Below are 24,601 nucleotides of genomic sequence, written 5' to 3'. Positions count from 1 at the left end.
ACATAGAGTTAAAATTGTTCTAAGGCAAAATACCAACTTGAACATAAATGTGTTTGATGAAAATCCAATCTTGAGTATGAAAAATCATTTATGTTAATCTCATACTTCAAAATAAGCTTTCATATTTTGAAACGTGCATAAAAGGTTTTGCCTTAAATCTTAATCGTATGAAAAATTCTTTAGTTCATGCATCATGTCTTGAAACTCGTTTTGATAACATTTCAATATTTTTTCTAAATCTAGAAGACTAGCACCTTATAAAGAGACATATATGAAAATGTTTTAGTTTTAGAAAACTAACTCCCGGTAATTCAATAGTTAACATTCATTAGTGATAAAATGATTTTTAACGATTTTTTCAAGAAATAGAAAGTGTATATCTTCGAGGTGGTAAAATCGCAAAATCCTAAGTTCCTACTAAAATCTAAATTCTACTTTTTTATTCTTATGGATTTTGATTTTTTTGATATTTTTATTGAATCCAAATGGGGGGTACTTTCTTATTTACATTTATGTATTAAAGTAAATGGAAGGTAAAATATAAATTAAACAAAATGAGGACATTTACTTAAACTAAAGAAATGTAAATATGTTGTAATGTTTTCAAAATTCATTCTATTGAAAATCTTTATCATCTGTTGACTGTGTGCTTCAATTTGTCGACTATGCATAAGGATAGTCGACTATACTTGTTCAGTCTGTCGACTATATCTTGCATCTGTCGACTATTGTGAAAGGATAGTCGACTATGCTACTTATTCTGTCGACTATGTTTGTTCATGAATTTCAAAATTTTCTTTGTAATTTTTGATCTGTCGACTATGTAAAAGGATTTGTCGACTATGAGATTTTTGTGTTATAAGATAGTCGACTATGCTTTTCTATCTGTCGACTATGGCTAGTCTTATTTGATAAAATAGTCGACTAACTTATTTTCTCTGTCGACTATGTGTTTCGCAGAAAGCTTCCAACGGCTATTTTTTCAAATCCCAACGGCTCCAAACGGCTATATTTCTCTTCAACTTTGTGGGACACTTATATATACATGTCATGGATGATCAAGAGAGGGCTAATGGACGGAAACGAGATGATCTAAATATTACAAATCATTTTGTTCGCGCTTACAGTGTTCTTTGTGCTTTCATTGTTATATTTTTCTATGCAAGGCTTTGTTCTATCATTGTAAATCTATTCTTAAGCCTAGTTTTCATTGTGAGAGAACTTGTAACTAAGAGTGTTAACTCTTAGCTTCTCTCTTTCATTTGTATCGTTGTTATTTTCCTAGCTTGTGTAGTTAGAGGGCCCATTTGAGTGGGAGGTTGTAATTCCTAGTCTCGGACTAGAGGACCTACTCGGGTTTAGTAGGGGGTTGATAGTGGATGGTTTGAAAAATCCTTAGTGAGGAGCTAAGGTAGTGGATTAGGCTTGGATTAAGCCAAACCACTATAAATCTTTGTGTTCTCTCTTGCTTATGTTTCTTTTTATTTGTTTATCACTATTAGCATTTCATTATCCTCACGTGCATTGAGTTTTTTATTTTCAATCAAAAGGATTTCAAAGTTCTATCAATTAAGTTTTTTTTAAAATAACCAATTCACCCCCCTCTTGGTGTGTGCCATAGAACCTACTGTTCTAACACATATGACTGATTTATCACATCTATTAGATTAGTACATTCTTTATTCTAGTAGTAAAAAAATAAGAATAGCCGATAATAGTCTTTCACCTATTACATGTAAACGTGTCGTCAAACTCTTCGATAGTATTGGTCTTAAATCAATCCTTTATGTTCCTAAGTTAGCCTACAATCTTCAGTCTATTAGTAAACTCTTAAAAGACTCTAACTATCATGTTACTTTCTTTGATTTGTACTGTATATTTCAGGACCAAAACTCAAGTAAGGCAATTGGCAATGCTAGAGAAATAAATTGACTCTACTATTTTAATGACAATGTCTTTAGTCATAACAAAGCTCACGAATTAAGTGGTACACGTTCAATTTTTGTTTTTGATCAAATCATGCAATGACATCTTAGGCTAGATCATCTAGTTTTCTTTATTTGAGACATTTATTTTTGAAGTTGTTTAAAAGAGTGGATCCTTCTATGTTTTAATGTGAAACCCTACTGCCTTTCAAAATCCTATTGCCTTTCAAAACTATTTTATTTTATTCATAGTAATGTCTGAGGACCTTCAAATGATGGTTTATAACATTTATTGATGATCATACTAAACTATATTGGGTTTACTTACTTGCTAAGAAATCCGACATAGCTAGAATTTTCAAAGATTTCTTTTTCATGATCGAAGCCCAATATAACACAAAAATTTTCTTTCTTCAATTTGATAATGGAATAGGACAGAGTATGTTAATGAATGTTAAGGGGCATTTTTGAAAGAAAAAAAAAAAAAGAATCCTACATCAATCCACATGTTGTGAAATCCCCCAACAAAATGGTATTGTTAAACACAAAAATAAGCATTTACTTGAAGTACCTAGGGCTCTTATGTTTTATATGAATGTCCCCAAATACATCTAGAGATGCGATTTTAACTGTTTCCTATCTCATCAATTAAATGTCAACTCGTGTCTTAAATTTTGAAACTTCTTTTCCCCATGTGTCAGCTATACTCTGAGCTACCCTTGAAATTTTTTAGTTGCACTTGTTTTATTTACATTCTACAAATATTTTGCTCCAACTTGGATCCCACAGTTGAAAAATATGTTTTTATGGGTTACACTCCCAATAAAAAAAAAGGTACAAGTGTTTTAACCCTATGACAAAGAAAACTCGTATAAGTATGGATGTGTCTTTCATCAAGAATCAACTCTATTTTCCCAAAATTCATCTTCAGGGGGAGCATGGTGTAGAAGAAGATAATTTTTTGAAAAATAATGTAAAAGAAGATATTTTCTTGAAAATTCATGAACATTTTCCAACCATGATTGACACTCCATTGTACTCTAATAAACAATTCAAGAAAACAAGTGCTTAAAAAAATAATGAACAAGATGTGTCTATTTCACAAGTGCCAAGTATGATGGAGTTAAAGCTAGGGGGAGAATTGCCACAAACAAACCAAAGCAATCCGAAATTGGATCTTCAATTTTATATCAAAAAACAAACTCAGAAAAATACTATCAATTTGAATATCCTTTCAACAACTAAACAGTTGGCATTTCCGAATAATGGTCTTTCTTCCTCTTGGAGTAACTCTAAACTTACTTCTTTGAATTCTTTCTCATTTGACTTCTCTGCTATAAATGTCCCCATTGCTACTAGAAAAGGAGTAAGATCTTGTATCAAACACCCTATTGCCAAATATTTGTTATAGTAGAAATTGTCCGATCACCACAAAGCTTTCCTTTCAAATATTTCTAACCTGTATGTTCCAAGAACTATTTAAGATGCCCTAAGTGATTTGGATTGGAAAGTGGCGATAAAAGAAAAGATGAATGCTCTTGAAAAGAATGGGACTTGGGAAATTGTGGAGTTACCAATAGGCAAGACAACTGTAGGTTGTAAGTGGGAGTAACACCCCACTTTTCCATGCATGGCATTAACTCGGGATTTCAGGAATATTTTTTTCCAACATACACTTAACATAAATCATTCTCCAACAATCTCATTCTACCTTCTCAACATATCAAACTTAATAATCAATAAGCTAAGACAGATGATATCATTACATATGCAGAAGCAAGATTGAAAGCTCAATTGATACATAACTACAAATGCTTTATTTATAACATAGAACCTGTACCATCGTTTAACATGACATCTTCAAACAAAATACATAAAGACTCATCTCTTAGCAGTAACAACTAAATACCTTAAACATAGTCAAAAGATATACTAAAGATCACTTATATAAACAACGACTATATCTCGATACTCTCATTTCCCTTGGCGTCGCTGCTTTCACCTAGAACGTTTGAATATTCCAAAGACATAATCCAAATTAGATGTTAAATCATTTAAGTGAATGTTTAAAAACATTTTCATGAATATATGCAAGACCATGAATACACTGACATATCCCGACATGTCACAGTCCAAGAGAATCTCATACAACGCTTAACTCATATCATGGGGAAAGAACAATCTCTCTAAAGGCAATATAACCACATTGGCATAACATAGTCCTAACTTAAGAGGGATAACATCAACGCATCTCCCCGACACCATAAGAACAATCGTTACCACTTCCGTCACAAGAGGGTCAATATCAACGCAAGAACCTGACACTCCACAATCACATCAAGGATTACGTTCCCACTCAAAAGCAATCTGGAAACACTACCCATTTTCAATACCCATGCCAATGCCATAACCACAACATTTAATGATGCATTACATAAATATTTCAATGCACGTGTAAATAAACATTTTGGATAAACCATCCACATGAAATCAACCTATCACAGGTCAAACCATTTGTATAAAACAAGCCAAGTTTTGAGTCGAATCACTCATAATAAACCAAGTTTTAGGTAGGAACACTCACCTTGAAAGTAATTTAGAATATCTCGATTCTCGTGCCCAACCTTGATTCTCAAAATATGCCTTGAATAATTGTACTATTACTCAATTTTGAGCCTTAACAAAACCTGAACATCATATTCATTCAAAGGAATATCAATATCTATTTCTCCTAATTTTTTTCATAATTTTCTCTTATTTTCTTTCTATTTTTCCCTCAATAATTCCAAAATAAATACAATAAATACATCCCGATTTTTCCCAAATTTTTCACCACCATAATTCATAAAATAATATTCTAAAAATATTAAAATTAATTTTGAAAAAAAATACATTCACATGCTTCACACGTGCCCTGCACGTAATGACCAGCACGTGCACCTCATGCGCCGATCGTCTTTTCCGGCTCCAGCCGTCGGCGACTGCTGGTTTTTCCTCTTACCTTGTTCTACTCCTCAAGTCGATCACAATGGTACACTTGGATGCCCGAAACACCAACCAAAATTGCCTCAATTGGTTACTTAAAGCCTCGATTTTCAACGACCGTTGACTTTCTGGCTAAGCTTCAAAACCCCCTCAAACCAACACGAAAACTCACCAAACTCTCTAGAAAAATTATACAAAACACGAGGAACAAAAGCCCCTTATTCTCAACACTCTATTCACTCTTTAAAGCTTTGAATTTGATAATAAAAAAAAAAAATCCTCGAGCATCGACCCCTTTTCATACCCGTCTTTTAGCCTCAAAATGTCTATTGCTGTCAAATCTGAGGTCTTACATGCCTTAACCTACCTTAGATCGACCTAAATCCTCCATCATTATCCTCAAATGAGTGGATTACAAAGCCTAATTTTTTTGCCATCTCACGCCCAAAATTTTGATCAAATCGATCATCGACATGGCCATTTCTTCACCGCAACCAAGCTCTAATGACTCTAAGCCTAGCCCTAATGCCCCTAAGTCCCTCCTAACAGCTCCTTATGATCAAAATCAATGATGGGAGAGTTGGCCCTTTTAAACTTCCAAATTCCATTTGGGCCTTTCCATGCAACCCTTTGAGTTTCTAAAAATTCCACAACGAACCTCTGAATTTTCTCTTTCACATTTTATCCCCCAAGTTTCGTTTTACCACTTTTGGCTAAGATTCATAAAATTATACTTCGGCCCGAATATACGTAAGATCACGTTTTTTATGCGAATCATTTTATTTCATCTCGAAACTACTTCAAGGTTGCTCTTTATGCAAAAATTGAATCCCTTCAGGGTTTCATTGACTTTTCGAAAGTCCCTTACGATCATTTAATTTTTCGGGCTGAATCATAGTTGTACTGAAAACTGTCTCGGTTCTGATTCCTTTCACTGTCATAAATCTTGCCTTGAGACATTCGTCAATGACATACCCTTCTTTTTAGACATTTACTCTCTGGGGTACTCATTTCCTTTAATTCGACAATTAATTAACTAAATTCTCAAACCAATTTCTAATTCCTTGAACTTACTTAACATTATGTAATACGGGGTATTACATTGGGTTTTCACCATAAAATGTAAAGTAGATGGGAGCATAAAGAGGTACAAGGTGAGACTTATTGCCAAGGGGTTTACCCAAACTTATGGCATTGACTGCTAAGAGACATGTACTCTAGTAATGAAGATAAACTATATTCAAGTACTTTTCTCTTTAGTGGTGAATTTCAATTGACCTCTACACCAGCTTGATGTAAAGAACGCCTTTCTAATGGCGATTTGGAGGAAGATGTGTTCATTAACTTTTCACTTGGATTTGAGAAAAGCCTTGGTACCAATAAAGTATGCAAATTAAAAAAGTCCTTATATAATCTAAAACTGTCACCAACAACATGGTTTGAAAAGCTATACATTCATAGTCAAGTTAACAACATAATGTTCTTCAAGCACTCAAGGGACTATATTGGCTATTTTAATTGTATATGTGAATGAGATAATAATGACTGATAATGATAGTGCAACAATTAGAGAGCTTGAGAGAAAGCTAGCACATGAGATTGAGATCAAGGATTTGGGAACCCTAAAGTAGTTCCTTGGGATAGAATTTCCAAGATCAAAGGAAGGAATCCTTGTTAATCAATATAAGTACGTTCTTGATTTACTTAGTGAAACAGAAATACTTGGATGCATGCAAGGTAGTCGAGACTTCCATAGAACCTAACTTGAAGCTTCAACTTACACCAAGGATGTGGTAAATAGAGAGAAATACCAAAGACTTATGAGTAGACTCATTTATATATTCCACACTCGATCTAATATAACTTTCGCAATAAGTGTGGTGAGTCAATTTATGCACTCGCCAAGTTCAAAGCACTTTGAGGATGCCTATAGAATTCTAAGATACTTAAGGTACTTTGATGCAAACTAAGCAAAAAATGTTACAGACAGAAGATCTACATCGAGTTATTGCATATTTGTGGGTGGTAATCTTGTCACTTGAAGGAGCAAGAAACAAAACGTGATAGCCAAAAGTAGTGCTGAAGTTGAATTTCGTTTAGTAGCCCACCAAATTTGTGCTGTTATGTGGATAAAAAGATTACCAGAGGACTTGGAGGTTTCCACTTTCTTACTAGCAAATGTTTATTGTGACAAAAGAAAGCTGCAATTTCCATTGTCCACAATCTGGTTCTCCATGACAAAACAAAGCATGTAGAGATGAATAAGCATTTTATTAAGAAGAAACTCAATAATAAAGTAATTTGTATGCCTTATATTCCAATAGTTGGTCAAGTTATTGATGTTCTCACAAAGGAATTATACGAGAGATAGTTTAAAAATCAAATGAACAAACTTGTTATAGAAGATATCTTCAAGTGAACTTGAGGGAGAATGTGAAAATGAAAAGGAGTTAATTCCTTTGATCAACGAGAATCAACTCCAATCTCTTCATTGATGCCCCAAATCACTTTCTTTGATTGATTGCTTTTTATTTTTAGATGGAGGAATATTCTATATATTTTGTAAAAATTTTCCTAATATATGTTGTATCATTCCTATGTAACATTATTTTTCAATACACAATGAAAATAGATTTCCTTCTCCATATCTATTCTTTCCAATTTACAATATTTTATAAATTGAAAAAAAAAAGTGATTTTATATAAATATATAATTGAATTTATATAATATATAAATATAATTTTAAATTTATATATATACACTATAAGACAAGGGTGGGAATTAATAATCCCATCCTTACCCCACTTGGAAAAAAAACTTATTGGGATTTTTTCCCATTTTAGCCATACTTCAATATTTGTCAAAAAAAACTTTAATCTTATTTTAACTGGGGTGGATTCTCACAGGATAGGTTTTTTTTTATTATTATTATTATCTTAAGGTGTCCAAGATTCGTTCAACTAATTCTTAGGGATTGGTGACTTTCCCTCTTAATACACCCCTCAGGTAAATCTGGATGCAGATACAGCTTATACATACTCGAAATTAACTCTCAGTATGTTCACATTCCCTCGGTATCAACCGTTTCAGTCTTTCCACACTATCCTCCCCCCCCCCCCCCCAACAGTACTCAGTCTTTCTAGGACGTCAGTGAGATTCGAATTCCTGACTCTTACGTTAACCTCCTCCTGCTTTGCTGCTACACTATATCTGGGGCATGGTTTTTTTATCATCCTTAAATTAGATACATTTGAAGAAAAAAGTGAGAGATAAAAAAAAATGAGAAATACTATAGCATTAATAACCACCATATATAATGAAAATTTTTTACTAAAAAATTGCATTTGAATAGAGAGATTTTGAAATATATAATGAATATATTTTAATGAAATATATAATGAATATATTTTAAGATTTTGAAATATATAATGTAAGTGTCATTTGTATTACTAATTTTGTTGCACCTATACGTTAAATTGACTTTGGTACAAATTTGAAAGCCTAACATAAATCTTGACGCTAGATTTAAAAGCCAACCAAATTAAGTATAATGAATTTATCAACAAAAACAAATTTGTAAACCTATTACCATGGGCATAGTTCTTTGGTTGAGATTAGACATGGCAAACGGACCGGGCCAGCCCGCCACCAAGTGGACCGCGGGCCGGGCCAAATTGGCCCGCTTAAAAACGGGCCAGCAGATTGCTGACCCTAGCCCGGCCCTACACGGGTCCGCGGGCCAGCCCAGCCCGCCCAGAGACTGAGAGCGAGGGGCGCGGGCGACAGAGAGCAAGCGAGGGCGAGACAGAGGGCGAGCGAGGGGCGCGGGTGAGGGCAAGGGCGAGGGCGAGACAGAGATGAGGGTGAGGGCGAGGGCGGCGAGCGAGAGCGAGGGCGAGGGCGAGCGAGGGAGGCGACCGGCGAGCGAGGGCGAGACAAGGGTGAGGGTGAGGGCGAGGGCGAGGGCGACAGAGGGCAAGGGCGAGACAGAGGGTGAGGGCGAGGGCTGTTTGGGGGGGGGGTTGTGTGGCCGATTAGCAGGCCAAGCGAGCTAGCCCGGCCCACCACCATTTGGCCCATCGGGCCAAATCGGCCCGGCCTTAAATGGGCCAACAAAATGCTGGCCCTAGCCCGATGCTGGGCCGGGCCAGCCTGTCGGGCCAAGTCTATTTTGCCATCTCTAGTTGAGATAGGAGCCAAAGAAGATAAAAGCTGAGAGACTAAGAGCTAGAAGTTGTCTATTAAAGCTTTTTTGATTGATTTCTTCTTTTAGCCACGTGGATGTAAAGTACAAGTCAGAACTACGTAAATCCTTGTCTTTTTGTGTTTTGAGTGTTTATTTTTATGAGTGTATAATTATATAGGAGAAAATTTACCTGGAAAAATTAATCTTGGACAAGTTTGATATTGATACAACAAATTCCAGTTCCAAAACCAAAACAAAAACAGTAATCCAGAAAGCTTTGGGCAGCATTGATGTTGATAGTTGTAGAAGGATTTTTCTGATATATTGCTTTTGAAGTTTAGCATTCAATATCCTCCTCTGTCGTTTAAGTTGGAAGAACGTATAAAGATTAGAGAGGCCACTACATAGATTTTGAAAATAAACTTAAACTAGGATCTCAATATCCTCCAGGGAGGTTGCTTTTATTACACTACAGATACAACTCTTTTAGTTGCCTAACCCTTCATTTGATGCCTTACTTGGCTTATTATTGCACAAACTTATTTCTAGAAATAGCTTAAACTAGGATCTCAATCTCCCATCTGTGCATCTCCTTCTCCGGCACCGGAATGGTAAACGTCAGTAATCCGGTGGCCGGTTCATGTTCGAAGGCAACCTCAGCACCAGCCAATTTGCATTTCAGCGGGCGCTGGGAAGAGTAAGCACCAATACGGCCACATCCCCTCACTTTAAGACCAACAGCTGCGTTTGGAGACCGGGTTTCGCTCAGTAAAGTGGCAAGCTCGGAAGCAACCTCACCATCAAAGAGCTCTGGTTTGTTGCCTGAAGCCATACGGATTTCAAACTCCTCCAAGGCACCCCCTGTGTTGAACATGTCGAGCAAGCCTATAGGCGCAAAGGATATATTTGCTGCAATCATCTGAACAGAAAAGATTATTGGATCGTGGTGTTATTACTGTCCATATAAAGTGTAAAAAGGAATTGCTAGCAAAATGAAACTGATGTTAGTTCTCTCAGAGACACTCACCTTCAGAGGGCAGAAATGGAATAGTTCGTATTCAAGAACTTTGAGAGTCACGGGTATTGAAGCACCTTTTGGTAAGCGAATTAGCTCGCCTGAAATTTCACGCATCGACAAGTTTTGAGTATCATGAGGTCACGCCATACTATGGAAAACAAAGCTGCTTCTTTTGAGTAACTACTAACCTAACAGGGATTGAACAATCAACTAGAACCTCCTATTCGAACATAGAATTGAAGTACAAGTAGTTTCAGAACATATTTCTATTTCAAGAAAAAATGGTTTCCACAATGTTAAACTCCTTAAATCTTGATTCTTAATATATTTAACATTTCAACAAATAGGTTGCTGAGAAGATTAAATTTCTCTGGTACTGATGTATCCACAAGCTAACTATTTGAAAGGCAAGAAACTTAAAGAGAAGGCACCTGATCTGTGGGCATAAACAACTATTTCGCCATTCCAATCTGGCCCGGCTGCTTGACTGAGGATATCAACATCAGTGGCTTGAACAGAAGTGGTGAGGGTACCAGGAGACTCATCATGGATGCGGGTCTGCTTTGCAATCTTGCACCAGCCAGCACCTTGGCAGTTGAAGACACCAACAACACCAGTGCATTTGTTCACATTCCAAATTTTAAGCAAGCTACAAAATAATCAGTACTTGTATCAAAATCACGGTAAAGGACAATAGAAGGTGTACCAAATGTAGGAAAATTTGGAATATTTATATATTCACATGTCCAAGTTGATAAATGGGTGAATGAAAAATTGATTGAGGCATGTATAATATAATATATAATTTATATTATTGTAAAAATAAAAGAAAGAAAAAAATACAAGAGATGCACTATGTGCTAAATTATGAGGGTGCACTGTACGTGAACTGTGCGAGACGACTGATTGAAATTAATAATACAGAATACTATGAAAGTTATTACTTCATATATATTAATAATTAAAATAATAACTTGCATAATATTCTGCATTATTAATTTTAATCAGTCGTCTCGCACAATGCACGCACAGCGCACCCTCATAATTCAACGCATAGTGCACCTTTTGTATTTTTTCCTTTCTTTTACTTTTACAATAATATAAATTATATATTATATTACACATGTCTCAAACAATTTTTCAATTAATTTTTTATTCACCCATTTATCAATGGACATGTGAATGTACAAATATTCCAAATTTTCCAACATCAAAATCATGGTTAAGGACAATAGAAGGTGGAATGCAATTACAAAACCTGATTCCATCTCTAGCAGGATCAACAAAAAGGCAGTCAAGCGTTGGCCTGCCCGGTAATTGGGCACGCAGAACTGATCCATCAGGTAGGACAAGCTTTTTCAAAAGCTCAAAGTTGTGGTTGCCAGGCTTGTCACTGTTCAGCAATAGTAAAACTCTCTTCAGATTACAATCCAGAGATCAATCTTAAAGTATTCACAGGAAGAAAGGTTGGCAAGTGTAGATAATACCTGACATAAATTGGACATCCTCCAATAGACCGAGCTGCAGCATGATACTCTGCAGCTGGGTGCAGGCTCTGTAGAAAAGCAACCATTCATCAATTATTCAATGTCCTTAGGTATATAACCAGAAGCATCACGTCTCAATTACCCTTAGTGGCACCCACCTAATGAACTACATGAAGTTTTAGTAAAGTATGGCAAGTATACTTACGTGGAACATGTCCCAATCAGGTTGCATAAATTCTCCAAGGAATAATGAGTTGTATGCAACTGAAGATATGTGGATGGTGTGAGAAGCAGGGTCACGAGGGTAGAAGTCATCAGAAGCTCTTACGACAGCAGTCTGCTTGGCACTATACATCCCATCAGTATTATGACACATGCAAGCAATGCAACCATTGTCAGGGAAGTTCCGTGCAATGGAGGCTTCAAGGGCTTGATGATAGGCTCGGGTGAGAGCCACCCTACCGCCATGGCCTGCCCCAAGTGTTTCTATAATGTTCTGCACATCAACCTTGACTCCATCTACCCCACACAAAGACAGGTAAGCATGAAGCTCGTTATAGAAGTTGAAGACCTTCTTAGGGTGCACTAAACCCAGGCCTTGCACTGCCAGACTATCCATGACTATGTCTGGTTGGTTGCCTAGTACACCTGGGGACTGAACTGGGTAGGCTAAAGCAGTGTCATAGTGCTCCATGCCAGCGGCTGCAGGCTTTACCCCACCCCAGTAGCCGGCTAGAGCATGCCATACATACACATACCTGCAGGAGTCAAAAAAAAAGAAACAAGAAAATTACAAATATGTATGGGAATAGGATACCAATAATGCATGCATACTAGGACACATTTGCAGATGCTGTTAATATACCTTTTTTGTGCACATTAACCATAAACTATAATTTCTTTTCTCCACTGGAGCACCAAACCAGTGAAATTGCATACAAATGGTTAAGGAGGAATGTTTAAGTTGAAATACATCAGATTCCATACAGTGTGTAAGCATGTACATGCATAATCAACATAGGGTGGAAGTAATGCACGCACAGCGCACCCTCATAACAATGTATGATGTTCTTGTTTTACAGACAGGACAAAAATGAAATGAAGATAGCAAACAGTATTAAGATCCAGGAAAGAAGTCACAAAAAGTGTCATCCCTAGTTGACCACTTACTTCACATTGCGGTATTGCTTGGCTTCATCAACCAGTATTTTCAGACCTGGGACCTGGTCGTTGTTCTTCCCATTCCTCTGAAATTTCTCATTCTCTTTAATTCCTGTCAACCTGTTAGCAAACCTGCAAAATTAATTTGCAGCAAAGTCAATATATTAGGTTTTGGTTTGTCACATGCAAAATGCTATGGATTCAAATGACTGTATAAATATCAGAAATAGCTTTAATCTTCAGCATGCAAATAATGTCTCTTCATTGCCTTGCAACATTCAAATGTTTGGCTTTTGTAGTCAATTAAAGACACTGGAACATTTTAAGGTTGTAATATCACAGCTCACCATACATATCATCATATCCAGATCAAATACGTTATATAGTAAACAAATCTGTCAATATACTATGTGGTTGGGGTCAGTTTAGTGTCAACATGGTCCTAGAATTAGCTTGACTCCTTGTCAGAAGTCAGCTTCACTTCCTGCCTTTCATAAATCTAAAAGTAGCTGGATTAGATCAAAAGGCTGGAATTGCCAAACAAAACCAACTTGATACATGATCAAAGGCTCACTTTTTACCTCTTCTGATTTATTCAGAAATCCTCAAAAACAAGCCTTTCTCCTTGGGGAATTAGGCACAGGTTTCAGATCCTACCATGCCACATCGTTGATTAAAAAGGAAATAATTCTAAATTTCACCCCAGTATTCCTCATGAAACATACTAACACCTATCTTTTTTTGCTTTCAAGATCCCCCCCCTCCCTGCAGGCAGTATCACCCTTTCCTCCTTTGAACCCCATTGAAATCTTTTAACATTAGTAGTAATAATGTCAATCTCTAGCTAACAGCATCAATATGAAACCAGTAGTTAGTAGTCTGAATCTCTATCTAGCAGGATAGAAGTCAAATCAGTTCGCCCCAATATTCCTGGATCTAAGTAGAGGAAAAGGCATCTTACTGTGCTCCTTCTTGTACAACACAACCAGCATCCTTTGCTTCATTGCCAATCTGCTGCCAACCATCATCAATGATGAGGAACTTTGGTGGAGTTCCTCCCTCTGACAAGCTGCAATGATAGTGACAGCATAACTTAGCATCTAAAATTTCATAATTGTGAAAATGCAATAAAAACAAATGCAGGACAGTTATATAAGAGTGGTTATGCCAGCAGGCAGTAAAGAAGCAATATGGTAAAACGGATGGCTGGAAAAACCAAGGGATATAGGTGTAGGAGCAAAGTATCTGTAATAAGACTTTAGAAACAATCAATGAAAAGTGATCTCCTCATTCAGGCCAATGCTAGGGGGAAAGTGAGAATAAAAAATAATTCAGTACTTAAATCTAAAATCTAAATTTACCTCTTAAGGCCTTCATCAACACCCTCAGCAGTGACATCTGTGTAAAAAGCATCCCATGTGCACCAGCCAAACCAATCAATGAAAGAAGGCAACTATGCGTGCAAACAACAAAGATCACATTATATGTCAGAAACCCCTATTGTTTGTGTAAATAAAAGTGATATCTACACATAAATTAAAAAAAGTAGGAATAGCTCACTTTTTTCTCCTCCCGATGACGAAAAGTTTGCATGTGCTTTTCTACAGCTCTGTTTCATTATAAAGCATCAGCAGTGAGTAGACAATTTATCTCAGAAAATTTTTCTCCGTGGGATTGTGAAAATTAAAGCACCAATTAAAAAAAAAAAAAAAGACAACCTCTATCTTCCAGATTTTTACAAGAAACAAACAAATTCTCAGCGCAAACAAGCAGTAGCAGAAATTTTTGATTCCAGTAGAAGGGGAAGAACTTACTTAACAGCCTGATTGATGACTTCAAATGGGTCAGTCCCAGCATGCATGTAGACTAGGCAAAGTCCTTGGTTGGTCTCAACGGCATTATCTCCTGCAAATCAAATCATAGCACAAATTTTTGTTTCTTTCAAACTTGGTAGATTCTACTTTTTCTTTCCCAAGTACCATAAAGTCCATTAATATGATTCATATGAATGATAGGGTGACTAATCCAATTCTGCAGCTGGGTCATGCTTGCATTAACAACAGCCCCACCCTACCATAATGGACACTTAGGTCTTCCTTATTTGATTGCCATGATGGGACTGGTTTACAGGAGGCATGCCTTAGTAAAGGTTCATTTAGACAATACTGTTGTTGGTGACCATCTTCTACTCACCACTCTCAAGGCAAATCTCTAGTTCATTCCTCTCATTTCCCTGGAGGACAGCACGGAATTGGCCTTCAAGGAGAGGAAGGAAAACAGTGTATATCTTTGGGGCATCGTCACTTTCCCCTTCAGTGGTGTCTTTGCTCTCCACAAGCATGAATTGTGTCTCGAAAGGGATATCATTCCCACATGTTCCCATTCTTTGAGTCATCCACCATAGCTTGAAACGGAAACAACACATGAACCGGAGGCCCCTGTTACAAAGACAGTAATTTAAATTCTTATTGACAATTTTGTTTTTCTTCATTAGTAACTCTGACTCAGAGACCGCTTCAAGTCTATGTTATTCACCCATAAAACCAAGAATACCAAGATGCAAAATAAACAACGAACATCTAGTGAATCAGTAACTGGAAATATTTAAGATACTTAATAGTAGAATAGGCATAAAGGTTCATCCCCTAGATGTCGTGGGCTCTATCATTCACAGCATCCAAATAATATGCATAACGTTTGACTTAAAAGATTATCAAATATTATATTGATGATCTGAAATCAATGGTAGCAATTTAATAATATCACTATGCAACTAGCAGACTGTGTCTTCAAGAAAATTGTCTATTTGGTTCCAAAACACAATGGCAATGTGAAAATGCATTTTAATGGGACTACTAACGTAAGAATTATATCCCTTCTCCGGTTTGTCAATCAGCAGTGTCCACCAGTGAAAGCTACTACTACTTAATTGTAATGAAACAATATTGGCAGAAGAGAATTAGTTCCCAAAATCTGGTGAGTCCCTCTCATTACACAAGGCATATCACAAATAATTTAAGTCTATAGAACATTTAATTTCAACATCAGAGAATCAAATAAGAAATAAGGTTCATCACGTATCATACAGAAGACAGAAAAGATAACAAAGGAGCCCAAAAATCAAATGGCTAAAGCGTACAAGATCATATTAATAATTACAGATAATTATCTTACTTAACAAAAAAAATTGCTGCTAATATAACCAAAATGATTGGGTACCCCCTTTTACTGGGGTTTCATGAAAGAAGTTGGGCACGCACTTCAGGTTATGGTCAAATATCAAGACTAAATAAAAGCCACATGGCAACATCCTGTTCTATATATGCTACACTAAAATTCTATACCTATAGACTCAATGGAGGTTTCATGCTAGGGCAGAAACGTAAGTGTACCTGTTAAGTAAGAAAACAACATCGGAGGATTTACTTGGCTTAGTTCCCTTTACATGTTACAAATAAATTGGCAACTATTTGTTGGAAAATCTAGTATATTCATATGTCCAAAGTGATAAATGGGTGAATGAGAAATTGATTGAAAAATTATTTTTGGAGCATGTGTAATATAATATATAATTTATATTATTATAAAAATAAAAGAAAGAAAAAAAGGGTACAGCGCACTATGCACATATGAGAAATAGTGGCCACTGATTGCAAGGGCACTGTGCGCATGTAAAGACATGAGGCGGCTGAATTTCAATAATGAAGGGCACTATACAAGTTAAATCGTTGTACCCTGAGAGAGCCTAACAGCGAATTGGAATACCGATTGAACACTATCAGAGTTAAAAGATAATGAAATTTTTATTTTTAGAAAATTATTGTTGTGAGATCTAATTTTCCAAAGGAGAACGAAGAAGAAAATGGAAGAAAGAAAGAAAAAGAAGAAAGAAGAGAGAAGAAGCGGCGGAGGCAGGGGGTAGCTGCTTCTCATATTCTATATTATATTATATTGAAATAGTAACTTACATATCCCCCTTCACATGCACACAGTGCCCTTGCACAGTACGCAATCAGCAGTTACCATTTCTCACTTGTAGTGCACCTCTTTTTTTTTCTTTCTTTTACTTCTATAATAATATAAATTATATATTATATTACACATCCTCCAAAAACAATTTTTCAATCAATTTCTCATTCACCCATGAATATATACTAAATTTTCCAACACTACCAAGCACAGCCCCACTTTGCCAACTAAAAGATATGGCATATAGAAAAAGGTTTCCTTGTGGAACTGATTTACACGGGCATATGAGTGAAGCTTATGCCTATTTCGTTAAGGGGTGATTGGTGGAGTTCCTCTGTTTTTACATAATACCAGCTTTTTGGGTGAAGATATTTTTGGGAGGCTTAATTTTCATATTTGAACTTTGGATTATGAATAGTATAATGTTATGTTTATCAAACATAATAAGACAAAAGACAAAAGAATGGGGTATTAGTTAATACCAGCAACACATTAAGACTAATATAGCAGTCAGTTCAGAAAGAATTTGATCGCTTACTCTAATACACCAACGGGGAAGACATGGAGGCTTTTGTTATGATCAGCAGTGGCACCAATGAAAGAGCCTGTGACAAGACCCACGCCTGATCCCGGAGTCAGAACAATGTTATCGGGCACACCAGTTAGTATGGTCTTCCCATGAACCACAAGGTTCCCATCACTTATGGAGATCTTTGGAGTAACCGTCATCTTTGCGCTCCCAACTACCTGCCGATAATAAACTACATAAAAAATAAAAGAAAAATTAGGAAACTGAAACAATTTCACTAAGATTTTAACCAATAAGCTCAAAGTTAATTGCCAAAAGAACTGGATATACGGGAACGACAAGCCATCTAAATGACTAAAACGGTACCACCATCAAACTTTCAGTTTCATCTTTATTTAAATGAGATGGACAAGAATATTAATATGGAAGAAAAAAACTTAAGGGTGGTTTCAGAAAATTCGGATCAGATAAGCATATAACTTATAAGCTTATGCTCTAATCAGATGACTTACTGCCTATCCTGCGCCGTGCTGATATCATTCTAGTAATTTTAAGTTCGCATAGATACCAATTTAGCTCTTATATAAAGATATAGAAATACAGACGCGTTTATATTCAAACAAAACCCACAAATGTACAAGAAAAACCTATGGAATAATATGTTTTCTCTATTTTATAATTTTTTAGCATCCTGGGAAAAAGAGTGAAGTCGGTGGACGCCATTTGGAATTAAATAAAAATTCAATGGGTTTCAAGCAATTTATCACAATGACGAGAAGGCAGAGTGATGGAGATTTCCATAGATAGACAAATAACCAAGACAGCACGTCCCTGGACCACAGTGTCGCCTTTCGAGTTAACGTTTAAAACTTTCTGCAAAACGCATTGCATCTTAAAGACCCAATAGGAAAATGAAATCCTTATTATAAAACTTATATAGATATTTTCTGACATAAAAGTGACAATTTTGCAATTGTACGTCAAAATATTTGCATAGACATTCATTCTTCACAAAAAAATTCAATAATTTTTGGAGGAAAAGGGCGTTCACCGAGAAAGACCGCGGAGATGCAGCGAAAAAAAGAGCAAAAAGGTTCAGAAATGGCGAGAATCACTAAGTATTCTTGATTATGACAGCAAAGGGCTAGTTGAGCTTTTGAATTAGAAAAGAAAAGGAGAAAATAATGAAGAAAGGATATCATGAAGTACGATGCATGGCCTATACATATTTGAATCAATTCCGCTGGTATGTCTCTGTCTCTGTGTTAAGTTACTTCTGGAGCTTGAGTGGTTCAGATCGTTAATTTGAAGAAAAATACGGGCTATACTCGTCAGAAGGCCGTATAGAGCTTGCAGGACTGTCAAATTTATGAAGATCTATATAAAAAAAACTCAAATATGTTCACTATGAAGAAAGGAAACACCGGAAACTTTACAATCACTTCTGGAACGTTTCAAATTCCTCCGGAGAAACAGACGGGAAGCCGAATAAGCAGGCAAAACACAAGCCGGACGTACTGCGATCAGGGCGATCAAACAGCCAATACAAGTAGAAATAACAAAAAGACAACATGCAACACAATCAAGTTTGAAAGCGAACGAAATTTATCCTGGAAAAAATCCAGAGGCGGTCACCGGAAAACCGCCTTGTCGTCATACAGGTCCCTGCGACCACGCCTCAAGATCAACCAAAAACACATCACGAAAGAAGCCTTTGAATTTCAAAACCTCCAGAGCTTGAACACAACACGCACGAATTCAAAGAAACCCGTCAAGTTCAGCACCGATAACTCACCTCTGTGTCTCTAGCAGCCCCGAGCCGCGATCTATCGAAGCTATCGAAACAAGTGCGTGCGTACGAATATAGATTTATATATATCTAGAAGAAGCGCATTCCGCGAGGCAATGCAAACATGGAGGAGGAATTTGAGTTCCGGAAGAGCTCTAAGCCAACAGAGCAATCGGAAATGAGGAGGATGGAGTGAACGGAGGAGGCGGAGATGGAGGGGTTTATATATGGCGGGCGGCGTTAAAAGCCGAACAAGTTTGGCGAAAACCTGCAAGGATGATAACGAGTGGGGGAGTTGGCCTGACCTGGCGATGAGTGTGTTTTTGATTATTTAAATTAAAAATTTGGGAGGGAAATGAATGGAATGAATGAAATGGATACTATTTCAATTCTTTGCACGGAGACCAATGCGGTCTCACCGAACTCTATCTGTGTACTTCTTGGAACCGTTTGTGTCAGCATTGTTTGTTTTAAATTAATTTTACAGTCATGACACTTAGGGGGCAGCACATCATTGGCTGTGCTGCCACCTCTCATGAGGCAGCACACAGCCAATGGTGTGCTGCCAGCTAAGCATCCTGACTCTCATGACGTTTAGCATCACTTTAATTTATATAACTTATTATAAATTAATTAATATGAAACAAGGGTCACGAATTGGACAAGTTGGATGGATGGTAATGGCACGGCAAGTGATGTTGAAGGGGGAACAACTGGGGAAGGGGGAAAGGGGTCAGTGGGCAGTGGGTAGTGGCCATCCTCGTCCGCCTGCAGTATTGTGTTTGAAAGTAATTTGGGGTTGTCTCGCACATCTTTGGATGACGTTCGAGCCGTGTTTTTGTTTTCTTGGAACTTTGTAGCAAGATATTTCAATGTCCACGTTCAAACCATTTTGGTATTTAGGGGGAATCACAAATAGAAGGTTTATCTTACCGTGTAAGATAAAAAATCGAAATTATAATCTATTGATGCAATTTATTTTTTATTCTATTGTTGTTATAAGTGATGGGTACTTCGTTGGTCAGAGGACATGTTTGCATGTTCTTCTTTAGGAAATTTAGTTTAGGTACTTGATTGTTTATTGTTTTGTAAAAAAATTTGTTGAATCATTTTTAGTAACATATCAAGGGCTAGGGTTGGGAGGAGGTAAAGTCTGTGTCGACCCTCTCTAAATTCACCTGTAGATAGAATAATAGAGACAATAGAGCTATTTGATCATTGATTTTGCATATATATACATTATACTTTGTTACGAGCAATCATTCCACTCATAGCCTTGTATGGCCATGTTAGGAGACTACAAATTACACATTATTCTTGAGATTACTTGGATGAGTATTAAATCACGAGGGTACATATACTTACTTTTTGGAGGTGGAATAACTTTAAGCTTTAATTAATGGATTGATTGGTGGTATTACAGGTGTTGAATAAATTGTGAGACGGAATGAGCCAAGTCATGGTTAGGCTAACCGCCTAGAGCCCTCAATCACCATTGAATATTATTACAAATCAAAAGGCAAAGTATATATGCTTTTTGATATCATTGAATTGAATAAAAATGTGGCCATTTGACAATGCTTTATATATGTTTAGACTCCATGTATTAGCTTTATTAGTCTTACATTAGTTTCCCCCTTTCTTAGAAAGGCATTTTCTGTTTGAGTCTTTACTAAATTTGCTAGAAATGAACGTTGGGAAGAAAGGCATTTTCTGTTTGAGTCTTTACTAAATTTGCTAGAAATGAACGTTGGGAAGATGAGGAGAAAATGTTATTTTCACTTTTACCACTACTAGCTATATTTCATTAAAGTGTGATTTTATCATATTATAATAAAGTGTGATTAACAAAATTAAGATAGCCTCCATAAATGATGTGTGGGCCTCAAGCAACCCTCGAGTATATCAACTTTACATGAGACCGAGGGAATGAGAGCTTTCAGAACATAAGTCGACGGACGGACAAGTGATATGTCGAGTTCACATTGGTGAATAATGAGTTCGATTCTTGTCCTGGACAGTGAGATAAAATCTCACACCTGCGATTTATCTTTTTTGTCAAAATCGAGAGCAATTATCCCAAGGAAAGGAAAAATTCAAAATTTTTAAATAAATTATATTACTTGTACATCAAGAACTATATTTTAGTTTACGCACACGCCTAAATAATTAAAATATCCATTGTGCCTTATCATCTTGAGCCGCTTCACTAAATTTGATTAGGGGTATTTTAGTCATGCGTCTCACCACCTTGAGTAAGGAATATTTTATCATTTTAACTGCATTGTGTATTTTAAAATGTAATCTAAAAAATACAAATAACATTTTTCTTTGTATATAGACTTGGTGGTGATGGCTAAGCTAATAATTAAATTTATTTATTGGGTGAGAATCTTTATAAGAATAAATATAAAATTCTAAATTTTAAATTAAAAACATTATTATTAATTATAGACAAAGCCAATATAAGAATTGATCAAAACCTTGTGATCCTCGGTGGATGCATCTTCTTAACGCGTGCACTCACGCATAGTCACGTGATAAGTTGGACTTTATAGACCCATGTGGTACGTGCTAAGAAAAGCATTGGGCGGGGATTTACTTTACTTCTTGTGAATTGTAATCATTTATGGGAAGCTTTGTAAATTATGTTATTTTATTAGGTAAAAATTAAAACACTGACATTACTTTAATATTTGGTAAAGTTCAAGAGATCTCCCCACATGGACAGTCTAATTGGACAAGAAGGGAGCACAAAATATTTTTTGTGGTGAATCTTAGACCAAGATCAAGAATTGAGTCTCATAAGTGGTAGTGTGAGGGTACCTCTCTCCAAAGTAAGGGGGACTCCTTCAGGGCCGGCCCTGAGATCTCATGGGCCCAAGCGAAATTTTGTATGAACTTTTTATATTTAAAAATAAAATTATATATAATGAATATGATAAATTTTTTTACTATATAAAAACATTCAAAATTATCTTAGCTGACTTATGCGTAGCCCATTGCCACTGCCATATTTTGAAATTATGGAACCTTCAAAACATTCAGTTCATTGTCCGATGCACAAAGACCTTCAAAACATTCAACCCACTATCCTAAGGTCTTATGTTTTTTTTACTATATAAAAATATTTAAAATTTTGTATGGAACCTTCAATACATTCAGTTCACTGCCCTATACGCAGCCCACTGCCATCATTTTCACCCATCTACTGCTAGCTGATTTTATCTATTATTTAAATTTAAATTTAGCTGTAGAATGCAAAAAGGCCCCTAACTATTCTGTTGGATCTAAAATGGGAGGAGAGAGCCCTAGGCGGCTGCCTAGACAGCCTATGCCCAAGGCCGGCACTGGACTCCTTGTGCGCGGTGAATTCGGGTCTAGCCACTGCGTCCGGCTGGATCACCATAATTAACTTCCTCCCACGTTCTGTCAAACTGGGTGTGAGGAACACCCAAGATGAGCGATTTTACCTTTTAGACCAAAATTCAAGAGATCTTCCCTTTATTTTAAATAAATAAAAAGAGATCTTATGGGATGTAATAGTTATATCAATCAATCAATCAATATCTCTCAAAGTAAATAACTGTTAACTTTTTTAAAACGTCAAAAGTACTCTCTCTTCTCCTTCTCCCTCATCTTTTTTTTTCTTCTTTCTCATCTCCTTTCTTTTTTTTTTTTTTTTTGATCTCTTTGATTTGATCTAAGGTTTGTTAGAAGAATCCTATTGTCGGTTGAGATTTTGCAAAGTAGCAAATGAACTAACAACACTTGATGGTGGTCCGTTATCGTAAAAAATTATTGATATTTTTATTTTATAAAACAAGACAATGATGAAAAAGAAAAAAAAAAGATAGAGAAAAAATTGCAAAAGTAAAAATGGTCATTTTATGTTGATTTCTGATAATAAGAGAGATACATATTATTATTCAAAAGGTTAATAGGCGTAAAAATCCAAATTTTTTTACCTTTTTGTAATATACTCCAAATGTTTTAATTTTAACAATTATATCTTAATTGACTCAATTTAGTGTAATTTTATCCAACAATGAAAATCAATTTGAGAGATATATGTCATTATTAATGTAGTACGCTAGATGTCATTAAAGAACTTTTTGAGTGGACCCATGTGTACACATGTGAAAAGAATAATAAAATCCAAAATGAAATATTTGGCTAAATAGGTGTGGACTCAAATGGGTGGCGTTTAAGAACTGGAGCCCTAATTAAAAAGATGAATCGAAGCCCTAATTGAACCAGAGGAAAAGGTGACGCAAAGAGAAAGACGCGACAAGGAATACAGGAAAAGAAAGACGCGAAAAGGAATCAAAGACGAAGATGAAGGAATCGAAGGACGAAGACAAAAAGACAAAGCAAACAAATCAAAACCCTAATCAATGCGAAGTCCTTCCTTCGATTTCTTCCTTTACATCGCCCTTAATTGAACCTACGTAAAAGCTTAATTAAGATAAAAGATTCTCTTAGGATTTCAACATCACTTGGAGTGTGGATTGACTTAGTCCCTCGTGCTAGCGAGAGTGGATTGGTCATCCAAGGAAACAAGATTGGAGTTGCTCGTGATAGTTGGTAGTTGTTCATGGGACTGCTTTGGGAGCTTGTCATGAGGTCAGAAGCTATTGATCTAAAGGTTTTTTAGCACAACTAGCATCTATTAGTTTGTCCAATAAGGTATACCTTCCTTACCCTCTATGGATGGATTTATTTTGGTTGTATATGGTTGTTACTTATCGAGTATTGGAAGATGATCTTGTTATCATTTTTGCTACCTATGTTATTATTTTTGAGAAAATTTTGAAAATCGACTAAAACCTTTCGTGAACTATCAAGTATTAACATTATCTTTCATCTACTCCATAGTGTGACTTGTAATTGTGTGGGACTCCTTCCAAGAGTTTTCTCAACCAGCGCCAGAACAGTTTCTTAGAGGGTTCTTGACCAAGTTACCCCTTACCTATGTGATAAAAAAAAAATCAAATTTCTACTCTGTAATACCGCTTGTGATTGCGTCAACCTCCTTCCAAACGCTTTTCAATTGCCACCAAAAGCACTTCTTGAAAGGTACCACGGCATCTGAAGTCTAAGCAAAGTAGATCAAAATAACATAACCATACATAATCATGGATACAAATGATAAGTTAAAACAAAGTACATTTTCAAAATAGATTTTTTCATATAATATGAAAAACCATGAAAGAAGAGTTTGTGGGTGGAAGAATCTCACCTCGGAGTCACTTTAAAGAAGATGTTGCTCACTCTTCCTAACTTCCCAACCTCTCATTGGTTACCTTGGTGGCAAGTTTCTTATTTCCTTTACTAGTTTTTTCTCTCCCATGCATCCTCCCTTCTCTATTCTTTTCTATTTTTTTTCTTCTCTTACACTTCTTCAAATCTCTTGATAGACTCTACCTTAATTTATAGGACAAAAAAATAACTAATATGAAGAATTTATTATTTATTTTTATTTTTTGAAACTTTATTTTCTTATAAAATGTCTTCATAAATACATGGAAAAAAAAGATGTGAAGGATTT

At 36.1% G+C, this 24,601-nt stretch overlaps 1 protein-coding gene across 1 annotated transcript; it reads right to left on the bottom strand.

The window, feature by feature from the left end:
* Window positions 1–9,526: 9,526 nt before the first annotated feature.
* On the bottom strand, window positions 9,527–19,262 carry LOC127790211 (probable galactinol--sucrose galactosyltransferase 2). Its single transcript, XM_052319516.1, has 14 exons — window positions 19,057–19,262; window positions 17,271–17,493; window positions 14,957–15,201; window positions 14,578–14,668; window positions 14,324–14,372; window positions 14,125–14,216; window positions 13,725–13,832; window positions 12,773–12,895; window positions 11,808–12,360; window positions 11,603–11,670; window positions 11,374–11,508; window positions 10,547–10,764; window positions 10,125–10,213; window positions 9,527–10,016 (listed from the first exon to the last, which is right to left on the bottom strand). Exons 2-14 carry the CDS (start codon window positions 17,459–17,461, stop codon window positions 9,654–9,656), a joined length of 2,325 nt encoding a protein of 774 aa, XP_052175476.1. The 5' UTR covers window positions 17,462–17,493; window positions 19,057–19,262; the 3' UTR covers window positions 9,527–9,653.
* Window positions 19,263–24,601: the final 5,339 nt, after the last annotated feature.

Source organism: Diospyros lotus, chromosome 14 (genome assembly GCF_014633365.1).
Source record: "Diospyros lotus cultivar Yz01 chromosome 14, ASM1463336v1, whole genome shotgun sequence".
In the NCBI taxonomy this organism is placed as follows: Eukaryota; Viridiplantae; Streptophyta; class Magnoliopsida; order Ericales; family Ebenaceae; genus Diospyros; species Diospyros lotus.
This window is presented reverse-complemented; position numbering and strand designations above follow the sequence as displayed.